This window comes from Lynx canadensis, chromosome F1 (genome assembly GCF_007474595.2).
Source record: "Lynx canadensis isolate LIC74 chromosome F1, mLynCan4.pri.v2, whole genome shotgun sequence".
NCBI classification, from domain to species: domain Eukaryota; kingdom Metazoa; phylum Chordata; class Mammalia; order Carnivora; family Felidae; genus Lynx; species Lynx canadensis.
In genome coordinates this window covers 7,302,618-7,315,095 of record NC_044319.2, presented here as the reverse complement: position 1 = coordinate 7,315,095, position 12,478 = coordinate 7,302,618, and the positions used below count along the sequence as shown (strand labels likewise).

At 41.7% G+C, this 12,478-nt stretch overlaps 1 protein-coding gene across 1 annotated transcript in view; it reads right to left on the bottom strand.

Moving 5' to 3' along the window:
* Positions 1-12,478, bottom strand: part of PLD5 (phospholipase D family member 5) — a 352,020-nt gene that overhangs the window by 240,025 nt on the left and 99,517 nt on the right. The window contains exons 5-6 of the mRNA XM_032591872.1: positions 4,964-5,018; positions 271-426 (exon numbers count right to left, since the gene is read on the bottom strand). Coding sequence (XP_032447763.1) covers positions 271-426; positions 4,964-5,018 — 211 coding nt within the window. The remainder of the gene's footprint in view (positions 1-270; positions 427-4,963; positions 5,019-12,478) is intronic.

The following is a 12,478-nucleotide window of genomic DNA, read 5'->3' as shown; positions in this document are numbered from 1 at the left end:
CTTGAGGCATCTGGGTGGCTCAGTCAGTTAAGCGGTGGACTTTGGCTCAGGTCATGATCTCACGGTTTGTGGATTCGAGCCCCACATCTGGTTCTGTGCAGACAGCTGAGAACCTGGAGCCTGCTTCAGATTCTGTGTCCCCCTGTCTCTCTGCCCTTCTCCTGCTTGTGTGCACTCTCCCTCTCTTTCTCAAAAATAAACGTTAAAAAAATAAAAATAAATAAATAAATAAATAAATAAATAAATAAATAAAAAATAAGAAGTGCTCACTTGTGGCAAGTCACACCCCACCACCGCTTGGAAGTTCAGTTCCAGACACAGTATGTAAGAAGAACTATCTGCCAAGATAATGTGATGGTCAGATGAGAATGTATTAGCAGACTGTGCCCCCAGGTACCAGTAAATAGCATCAGTGAGAACTGCATGCTAAAGACAAGAAAGCATTTGCATAAAAACTAGATAAGAAAATATCCCAGCCTGCAATACTTCCAAGAGCACTTAGAATAAAGTACTCCATTTATAATATGGGACAAGCTTGGCTTATCTTACGTAGGAAATGTCACAATTATTGAAGCAAAAAGATCACAGCGGAAGTTCACCTTATGGATGCACAAATAATCAATTTCCAGTGTTTTGGAAAACACATTAATAATTACCTGTGACTATCTCCTGCAACGTGGTGTTTCCAAATCCATAGAAATGGCTCAAAAATCTCATTTTACCTCTCTGATAAATCAGACGTGCTGTGTGTGATGTTATTTATTTTGTTACTATTACTCTTACTATGATGACTATTGTATTGGCCTCAGATACTTTGCTATGTTTTACTGGGTTTTCTAGCAAGACACACTGTTTGTAACTCTGCTCTACAAAGGTCATAAACAGCAAGTCGTAGATGAAGAAGTAGACACTTTCAACCTTCCTCATGATTTTCTTTAAAAACGATAAAAATCGAGGCGCCTGGGTGGCGCAGTCGGTTAAGCGTCCGACTTCAGCCAGGTCACGATCTCGTGGTCTGGGAGTTCGAGCCCCACGTCAGGCTCTGGGCTGATGGCTCAGAGCCTGGAGCCTGTTTCCGATTCTGTGTCTCCCTCTCTCTCTGCCCCTCCCCTGTTCATGCTCTGTCTCTCTCTATCCCAAAAATAAATAAACGTTGAAAAAATAAATAAATAAATAAATAAATAAATAAATAAATAAGTAAATAAATAAAAACGATAAAAATACCATTTTTTGCCTTTACCAGATGGGCAAAGATAAAGGATGCGATCCTATGCAATGATGGCAAGATTAGAGAAAACTAGTGTTACATCTGAACGATACAGACCCTTTGGAATACAATTTGTACTGTTTATCCAAATTCAAAATGCATTTACCCTTTGACCTAGAAATTTCATTTCTAGGAGTTTCAAGATATTCTCCTACATATGCCTAAGTGTATATGTTAGGATACTCACTGTAGACCTCCAAAGACCATAAATGTCCTTCAAATCAATGAAGGACAGACATACAATAGTATATCTATAAAATGAGTGCTACGTAGCCAAGGATCTACATATTTTAAGTTTACTTATTTAAGTAATCTCTACACCCAACGTGGGGCTTAAACTCACAAGCCTGAGGTCAAGAGCCACACACTCTATTGAATGAGCCAGCCAGGTGCCCCAGATGAACACATTTTAATTGGTAAAGATGTCCAGGAAAAAAACAAACAAACTGTTTAAGGCAGAAAAACCAGATGCAAATCCAGGTCTATAGGCTTCCATTTGTTAGAAAAAAGGTGACAGATATATAGATATACACACTACTTATACGTATATATACAAATGTATACATATATACACACATGCAATATAAAATCATATTTTTGGAAGAATATACAAAAATGTGTTAGCCATGTTTGCCTCTGGGCCAGGAGACCCAGGGTCTGCACTGGGAGATGATTTCATTGTAAGACTCTGCATTTGTATATTTTTACCATCTGTATGTATCAGGTTTTCAGCTGCATAAACAGTTAGCTGTTTGAAGAGGCAAAGATCCAATGGTATAACTTAGAAATATGGGTGCAATAAAATAAGCAATGTTGACTGAGGAAAATCTAAGATGAGCTTTGCTGAGGAACCTTAAGGGACAAGATCTCCAACGTGGGGAGGTTTCTCCTTTTCAGTCAAACAAGCTACACATTTTAGTTAAAACCCTACGGACTATGTAGTATTACGGCCACCACCGTTTTACAGGTGAAGCAGGCAGGTTAAACCATCAAGCTGGTAGAGCAGGTGTCCACGCTGAGACACACACACACTTCTCTGGGACACCAAGCTGGAAGCATTGCTTGGGCGTCACACAGACACTGCACGTTGACCTCCACCACCTGACGAGGGCCAGGGCTCTGAAACTTCCCCATGGCTTGGCATGGCTTCAGCAAATGACAATTTCAATTTATGTAAAAGCAGAAACTCACAAGGTTGCGGTTTATAGCCAAAATGACAGGGCACCTGAGTGGCTCAGTCAGTTGATCATCTGACTCTTGGTTTCGGCTCAGTCATGATTCCAGGGTCCTGTCACGTTCTGCGCTGAGCATGGATCCTGCTTAAGATTCTCAGTCTCTCTCTCCCTCTGCCACTTGCCCTGCTTGCATACTTTCTCTCTTTAACATTTTTAAAACAAATGTTTTTAAATGTCATTTCTGGCCCCGGATGCTATCTGTCTTTGTGAGTGTGACTCAAAATACAAGTGGATGACAGAACACCTCACTCGATGGGCACTTTGCCATCTTGCACATGAGCAGTCCCTCACTCTTGCCTCACGGCAGCATGGAAGGGGGGTTGTCAGTTCTAAAACGAGAATGCTGAGGTGACCAGTTTCCTTGAGGAAGCTTCCATGAGGTGAGCTCTGTTCAGCTCTGTTGAAGGCAGGAACGGGGTGATTCCAGGTCTTCTGCACCTAAGTTCAGGGCTCCAGACACATCACCACATCAAATGCGAGTCAAATCTAAAAACCAACTTCGGACTTGCGATCTGATTGCAGAAGCTTTCACTGCTCGAAGCTGTCTCTTCCAGACTCACTGTTCTAAGTCTCTCCCCTGAAACATGACCCTGTTCTTTTTTTTTTAAATTTTTTTTTTCAACGTTTATTTATTTTTTTTGGAACAGAGAGAGACAGAGCATGAACGGGGGAGGGGCAGAGAGAGAAGGAGACACAGAATCGGAAACAGGCTCCAGGCTCTGAGCCATCAGCCCAGAGCCCGACGCGGGGCTCGAACTCACGGACCGCGAGATCGTGACCTGGCTGAAGTCGGACGCTTAACCGACTGCGCCACCCAGGCGCCCCCATGACCCTGTTCTTGAATGCTACATTCCCAACCTGCAAGCTGTCCTCAATACCAAAAGTTATAAGACTTTGGAAGCTGAGTTCCAGTGAATTCTGTAACAGATTTTCCTGGCAATTTCTTTAACTGAAAGTTCTGATTACCACGTTATTCTAATTACAGGTCTATAACCAAATACATGAATATCCACCACGCATACCCACGTAGGTTTTCTTTTTATTTTTCTCCCCACACCCTCGGTCAATGTTTCTCTCACTTCAGATAAGGATTAAGCTCTCCTTGGTCACTTGGACAGGCTTTTCCTGCACAGGCAGCTGTGTTTTCTGTCCCCAAAGCTATTCATGATTATCAATTATGGCTGTGCCTACAAGGGTTCGGTGAACTTTTTGAAAAATATATCCCACATTCAAATTATCTTTTTGGAGAACAAACGTGGCAACAGGAAATGTCAACATCGTTAATCATATATTAAGCTTCATTATAATTAAAACTTTGAAATAATTAGCTTTGCTGCTTCCCAAAGTGGTAATTATAGACATCAGCAAGTATCACACTCTCAAATATCTTCCTTTAAACATTAGATGTTAAAGATAAAAGATTATTTTAAAAACAATCTTTGAGATTTTATGTGTTGGAATATAAATGGCACTTTCATGGTCCTGGGCTATCGGATCTCTCGTGATTCAGGAAATTTGAATTTTACTTGACCCAATGGTGAAACCAAGATGTTGGTATATGCTGTTTCATATGAGAGTAGAGTTCAGAAGAACAAAAATATCTGAATTTAGAAGTCTGAGAACTTCTGTTTTCCTTCATTTAAAACCAAGAATTTGCCTTCCATTCCCATTTTTTTTTAATTTTTTTATTTATTCCCATTTTTTTTTTTTTTTTATTTTAGAGCAAGCAAGTGGCAGACAGAGGAAGATCCCAGTGTCCTGGGATCATGACCTGAGACAAAATCAAAAGTTGACACTTAACTGACTGAGCTACCCAGAGGCCCCCCTCCATTCCCAATTATTAAAAGTTGTTTATTTGATGCTAGTTAGAAAAAAAAATTATGTGTCAGATTATTCTATTTAATTTTAGCAATTCCCCAGATTTCTTCTAACTCATTTCCATGTGATGGCCTTTAAGTATACAATCTATAAACTTCCATGCTTCCTGTCATAATGCTTAGTTATTCCCCTAAAGCAAATTCCACCACGGAGAGTAATAAATTAATCTAGATAATACATACTATCTCAATGAGTGGTACACTCCTATAATTTATACTTGTGTTTACACAAAATCACTGCCCATTAGAAAAGAGGAACTGCTCAGTCCTAATGTGTGAGCCACTGAAGAAGATGCAAAAGAGAAAAACTGATGGGATCTTGGGTTCCCAGGGAGTTCTGACCTAGTGGAGTAGACAATAGAGAGACAGAAGTGCTGAGAACATCAATAGAAGGCCCAAGCTGCAGGAGTTCTACTAGGTGGATGCCATCTTGTCAATGCAATAATCTCTGATCAGAGACTCAGGAGAAGGCCAGGGCTCCAGGAAAGACAGAGGAGTGCAAAACTGGAAGGAGGCAAGATGGGGCCGACCAGAAATGGGTGACATGCTCACTTCAGTTTAAGAGAGTGTGCTACACACAGTACCATCTCCTCTCCTTCCTCAGAACCTGCGTGATTTGGTAAGAAATGGATACTGGCACTATAAAAGGAAAAACACATCAAGAAAATTATACAGGAACTAGGTTCGTTGTGTGCTCAAATGGAGAAACCGGGGAAGGATGTAAAACAAAAGCTTTAGAGCGAGTTTCTGCTTTTATTCTATCTTTCATCATTTTTGTTGGGTTGGTACATTGGAAATCTATTTGTAGGACCAGGTGCTCTAGGCTTTTAAGTTCTTTGATGTTCCCTTCAGATGCAGATGTAGATTAAAGTTTTTCTTCCTCTTTAGACAGTCAGAAAAGTGCTCGGATACCAAACACTGAAGCCAAAAACCAAATGGAATCTTCTAAATTTGGGAGAAATTTAGGGAGAAACTCTAATTTAAAAACATAGTTGGGTTTGTCAATATAAAGCAGGATGATTCAAAGTTAATGTACATAAATGGAAAAACTTTTAGTTTAAGAAAAGAATGGAAAATGGATTATAAGCTCTTCCTTACTTTGGAGCAAAGTACAAAGAAACTTTAAAGAGGCTATGAACACTGGCATGAACTCGTGTTCCTTCATAAAAGGAGTTAACAGCCAATTTTCTGAGCATTTATTGTATGACAAATGCTACTGTATGAAAGGCACTTGCATTAATATATTTCATCCTTCCAGAAGTCTTTCAAGTAAGACAAAATGATTATCTTTATTACACTGATAAAAACAAGTGGTACAGTAAAATCAAGAAACTTGCTCAAGATTGCAAATCTCCTAAGTGGTACAGCCATACTGAAACCCAGATAACTTGGCCCCACAGTCCCTGTTCTGATGTCTATAAAAGGAAGGGAAAGAAGGAGTGAGGGACATTGCTCAGTCACAAAAGTAATTTAAAGCACCTTTCCTCTGGTATCATTTTATCTACCACCAACACACTTGTGGGACAATCTAATGACACCCTAGAACTTAGATTCTGTTTTTAAAAAAATTTTTTTAATGTTTATTTATATTTGAGAGAAGGGGGGGGGGTGGTGGGAGGGAGAGAGACAGACAGTGTGTGGGACTGCAAGGGAGGGGCAGAGAGAGATGGAGACAGAATCTGAAGCAGGATCCAGGCTCTGATCTGTCAGCACAGAGCCTGATGTGGGGCTTGAACTCACAAGCCGTGGGATCATGACCTGAGCTGAAGTTGGACGCTCAACCAACTGAGCCACCCAGGCACCCCTAGATTCTGGTTTTTAAAAGAATTCTTCACAAAAAAGGAACCAGAGCTCATTGGAGAGTAGATAATACCATATCCCAGAGCAAGAAAATTCAAAATGGGGCCAGAAAGCAAAGCTGCTCTCAGAGATATCTGGAATAGTGTCAAGAAGGAGAAAATATAGCTTCCACTGGCCAAGTAATGACAGTTTGGGAATTAAAGGGAAAACAATGATTAAAGTCCACTGGAGCAACTTTGAGTCTGTAAAGATAGCTGTAAGGTCATGATACTCAAAAGAGAAAGGACAAGACACAAGGAAGTGATTGTCAATGCACAAAAGTTTCTCAATACTGTTTTCTAGAAATGTTATATATTGATGGACTAAATTATGGATGTCCTACACTAGAGCTGCGACTGGGTTATTAATATAGATATGTGTAGAGATATTGTTTATTATTTTAAGTAAGAAAATAGTGGATTAGAGGAACAAAGTCGTAAAACAAAGTATAAGAAAATATAAAACAGAGAAGTCAGGTTTTCAATAGAGAAAATTGAAAAATTTAGAAAGCAGATGTGAAAAATGCACATGTAGAGGGCTGGTATATTACCAAGTGAGTCTGGCTTTTGCTATACTTCCTGTGGTGGTCTAAGCCACTCTTTAATGGTGAACCATTCTGGTAATTTACACATTGGTTACCCAGGCTTCGATATTTCATGGGCCCCATTCTGTGCAGACTCAAGTCCTTTCACTAGGATTAAAGAAAATCCCCAGGTTCAGGAACAGTAGGAATCATAGATGTAGATTTTGTTGGTCTAATCCCTCATGCTTCAGGCCAAGTAGACAAAAGCTCAAATGGATATGCAGATTTGGAGGCAAGAGTAAGCCCCACCGGGACAGTAGCCACACAGACATGTGGCTGATTCAGGAGGATGAGGGACAAGCGTGAGGAGATCCAGGAGCAAGTGTCAATCAACATGATTAGAAGACAATGATAACCCACCCCAATTTTATGTTTATGCAGTTAATGATAGTTTACAGAAATTAGCTGCCAAGTTATTACAGGAATTGGGCCTGGGGTGAAGAAGGAGGAGGATGTGGACTGTTTCTCTGTGCATTTATCAGGGAGATGTAATTAAGAAAAGTCCTTCTAGTAAATGTGTAATGGTGTCTCTACTGAGTGGGGAAGTAATGACCCACAGCAATGGATGAGAGGTGAGAGAGACACAGCTGAAAAATACAAAATGGAGGCCTCTTACCTGAAAGGGTGGTCAGTGCACATGTGAGCAGGTGTTCTGCAGGTGAACAGCACCTGGATGTAAGTTCCAGTGTCCCTACTGGTCCCTGGGGATGTGTTGTGTGGGAACCTGCACAGCGCACTTATCTCTTGCAAGAATGGTATAAAATTATAATTAGAGGCACCAGCAAATCATAAAAGAGCCAAGCCACAGGATGTATACAGTCTCAACTGGCAGGTGAGGCCATTCTTAACTATGCAGTGATGCCCCTGAGCCCACTGAGATGCAGTTTTCCAGAAGAAACCAGAAAATCTGCCCTTCACCATCTGTAGTAGTCAAGTGACACAGAGGTCGATATTTATAGAGACTGAATCAGCAATTAAACACAAAGGAAAATGATGGAAAATACACTGAAATTTGGTACAAAGAGGCAAAGAAATAGGTCAAAGTCATTTACTGATGTCAAAGATCTTGTCTCCTGGCACAATTAAGGCCTTTTAAAAGACACTTGGGAAGATAAGAGCAGCTGCTATTTCAGATGCATGTGGAAAATTATGCCAGTCGGGAGCATCACTAACCTACTATTAGTACAACATTTTAGCAGCAAAGTAACAAAAAGGAGAAAATAAAATGAGATGTCAGAAAAAATATAAACAGGATATTTTTTATAGGGAGATAAATTTTTTCAGAAAGACATAAAAGTTAGGGAAACATTGAGTGGGCAGTATGATTTCGAGTAGTAATCTATCAGAGGATAGAAAGGCATCTTGGCTACTTGGCTAGTTAGTAGAGATAAGATGAATTAAAGCAACACACAGATGCCCCTTGAACAACGCAGGGGTTACAGGTGCCAAACTCTGTGCAGTCAAAACTCCACGTGTAACTTCTGGCCTCCCCCAAACATAACTACTCATAGCCTACTGTTGAGCAGAGGCCTCACTGATAAAATCAACAGTCGATTAAGTAATACATACTGTATCCTTCCAATAAGGTAAGCTAGAGAGAAGAAAATGTTCTTAAGAAAATCATCAGGGAAAGAAGTACATTTACAGGACTGTATTGATCAAAAACAATCTGCATTATTAGTGGACCTGTGCAGTTCGAACCTGGATTATTCAAGGGTCAGCAGTGTGTAGGAAAGGCTGCAGTGGATGAGATCTTGGGGAGAGGCCATCACAACAGCAGGAAGGGAAGGCACTGGTGGGCTAGACTGCCATGTAGTCTTCCAACTTTCAGGACCAAGGAGAGCTACAAACACACGGGGAGTTTAATTACAAGGCAGCAAGATCTCAGCCAAGGTTGAAATGAGCAGGCAGCAAGCACTCTTCACAATAGTGACACCAGAAGGAGAAAACATAAAGAGGAAACTGGAGGCCAGGGAGGTAAATGGTACCTGGAAGGTAAGCATCATGTGATCCTGTTTAGTGCCCCCCCGAGCTAGAGTCTAGGGAGCTCGGTGCCAAGATGAGAAGGAGGTCGGGAGACGAAGAGATACACTTTTGTGCAGAGGCACTAAGTTGAGATTGGCATACTACTCGGAGCTTTCTGCAGGAGGCGGTGTCCCCCGCCAGGTCTGCATCAGCACCACCATACTCAGTGGTACATCTCCAAACTATCCCTCCTCTCTCGCCAGGGGCAACCCTGTCTGGGGAAACCTGGGACTAAAGCACAGTCCAACTCCCTCTCCTCAACAGGCTGTAATAGGACTGAAGCTATGGCTGAGGCTTCTCTGAGGACAAGGATGGGAGGAATCAGGAGTCAACCAGCAGAAAGGACTGGCAGGGTGGCTGAAGCAAGAGATCCAAGGAGGCAGGTGAAGACGTTAGGATTCTGCATCAAGCATCATGGACACACCAGCCATGGTCTGGCAGATGGAGAAGAAGAAAATTAAAACAAATGGGGCTGGTATAGAAAGAGATTCTAAGAACTGGGAGATTAAATATGCAAATGAACAATGGCAAGACCATGTATATAAAAACCAGACTCCACCCCACAAGCTGCAGCAGCCTGACCAAGACACCAACCTCTCGCCTACAATAACCAGCCCAGGGAGCCAGCCGGCAGTAAGGCAGGCTCGTAGGAAGTCAGGCTATTTCTAGTAACAATCCAAGACACCAAACAATAACTCCTCTAACCTTGTGCTCCAAATGGCTGGGACTTGATTAATAACTACCAGCTTCCCTAATTTTTGTCCCTACTTCCAACTCAGGACCAAGCAGATGTCTTGATTCTAGAAGCTGGCCAGCCTCCAGCTTCTCCTAGGCCAACAACCCCTACCAGGGCCCTAGCAGGGAACACCTAAAGGCTTCCCTTTTTCCACTAGCAAGCTCACCAGATCCTCTACCTGCCTTTGAGTCTCTGCCAAAACACGAGTGATGGTGGCTGACTGCTTTGCCATAGCCAGCCCTGAATAAAGTCTCTATTCTCCTGCAGTTGTCTTCATTTCCTTCCCCAGAACCAAAGACTACACTTAGAATAAAGCAGATTCAGGATAAGTGAGGATGTGGGAGGAATAGGAAGTTGGTGTGAAGAGAGAAGGGGGGTTTTACCACCGTGGAAGGGAAGGAGAGGGGAGTATTTACATATTGCTTGTTATGAGTTTCCTGCTGCTTTCTTATGGGGTATGCAATTTACCAATAAAGCTTCGTGAGACAGATTTCTTTTAATCTACCACTTTTAAGAGAAACAATTCTAAAATATCCTTCATAACCCACCAGGAGGGAGTGGAGGCCAAGGCCTAGGGTCCCTTTTTTTACCGTGCCAGGCTACGCCCCAAGTCCTCTCTGTAGCAACAAAGCCACAACTGTCTCATTATTAACTGCATTGCAGCTCCTCCTTCACTCCTGCCATGTGCTGTAAATGGGTATTGAATGAAATAATGAAACTAATTTCTTGGCCAAATTTACAGTGTTAGCAAGTGCTATAATGTAGATCTGAATCCAGATCTTTCTGATTTCAAAGTCTATGGCTGTTCACTGCATTAGGCTTACTTGGAAGTATAATGTGAAATGGACATTAGATTTATCGACTTGAGGTGGTAAAAACAGCAGGCTAGGGTCTTGGGAAGTTAATTTTAGTTATGAAGTACAATGGCGAGAGATGGAACTGATGGTTGGGAGGTTGTTAGGCATGGACGAGAGAAGGTGGAAAATGCCAGAATTAGCAGGTGATGTTACCTCTGGATAAGGAGGGAGCAGATTATGTGAGAAAGTTCCATCATGTTAAAATGAGAACTACCGAGAACGGATGGTGTGGCCATGGGTTGTCTGGAGACTGGGACTGGATGGGTACAAGGAACTGCAGTAACCCGACATCCTGTGTGCTGGAGAGGAAAAAAAGCAGAAGCTCCTCAGGATGAGGTTAGGGGATGGCAGGCATACCAGAAGCACCTACTGAATGGCTAAGAATGCAGGAGAAACACAAACAGGGGCCACGGCTGCAGAAAAGAGGGAGATTGGAGGGGCTGCATGTTCTAGAAAACCTGGCTCTGGGAGGTGGAACCCGGTAACCAGCCGGGGATTCCACTACCAAGGGGAAAGGCAGCCGGGAATGGTGGGTAATTGGAAGAACATGTTCCAGATTGAGGGTGAAGCAGCGTTGAGTCATTAGGATTTAATTATTGACTTAAATGGAAGCAGTCAGCAGACCCAAATTCCAGCTGTCTGAGTTTAAAGTAAAAACTGGATCAAAGTACAGCTTCTTACAAGTGAAAAGAGGAATAGTTGTAAGGCTCCCTCGTTTTTTTGTTGAAAATCACAAATACCTGGTAACGTATGTTAAAAGGTCCTGCATATTTGGTCTCACAGAAGTTGGTATAGTTTGACCTTTATAAAGTTGCTTTCTGGGTGCTGGGGTTGGCCATCTGAAGTACCCAGCACACTTTATCACCAAGTGAGGTGAGAGGGGTCAGAGTCAATCCACGGACTAAGATGAGTCACTGGCCCCTCATCCACGGACGTTTCTATCTGTCGCATAATGGGGTTCTCAGAAGGTACCGATGCAGGAGTATTCAGGAGGAAGACGGTGACAATCTACTCTCATTCTATCACTTCAATTATAATCCCAACACAATTTTTCTCCCAAATCAAGTCTGGGAAGTAAATATATTTAGGAGCCTCTTCTCAACAAGTCAGAATAAATCTAAAATGTATGCTCATTTCTCTTTTGTATCCTTTGTTCTGTATAGAATATTGCTGTCTGGTAACTAGACTGTAATGTACCATGGGTTAAAAAAAAAAAAAAAAAAAAAACTTCAATTGTCTTATCCAGACACTTTTTGTGTCTTACATTCAACCCTCAAGGAAAAATATCCAAGATAAAAACTCAAGTACACATTACCAAGTTGCCATTGATCTTAAGCCAGAAAAGAGGGGCACTTAGACTAATGCTTGCCACAGGGAAAAATTACAATTAAAATTCATTTATAACCTCTAGTTTATACTAACTATTGTAGTTGTGTGCCCTAACTTCAGCTCTGCAGTAACGTGTAATAAAAATAGGCTCCTTTTCTATCTCCCCACCAACCTTGACACTTTCCTACACCCTCTCCATGACCTAAAATTTAAAAAGTAGCAGCTTACGAACAGTTGGATGAGATTTATGGGGATAAAAACCATGCTCTGAAGGCTCTGCCGGTCAGGGATGACCCCAAAGAGATGTTATTTAAGGTAACTGAAGAGACATAATACATACATAGAGACAGATTGAGGAGATGTCTGTCTTCTTATAGGACACTCTGATTTATTTAATCCCAAAGTTTAAGTTGGAATTTTTCCTTAGATGGGTGCTTTTTTACCTTCCATTTGACGTGACAGCTAGCATGGTGCCCTTTGTCCATTTGGGGCACTCATTTTTTCCAGGCTTATCACGAAACAAACCAAAACCTCATAGAGAGGGGTCTCCAGAAATGCAGACTGTACAAAATTTCACCTTGTCAACCATCCCTCCCTACAGAGTATGTCCAAACTGTATAGAACTGTAATTGAATGAAATCATGGTTCATGTTCATTCCCTTGGTCTAAAAAGTAAGAGCATCGGCTGGACAGACTCCTGCCTCAGCTTCAGCCCAAGGGGATGATGGAT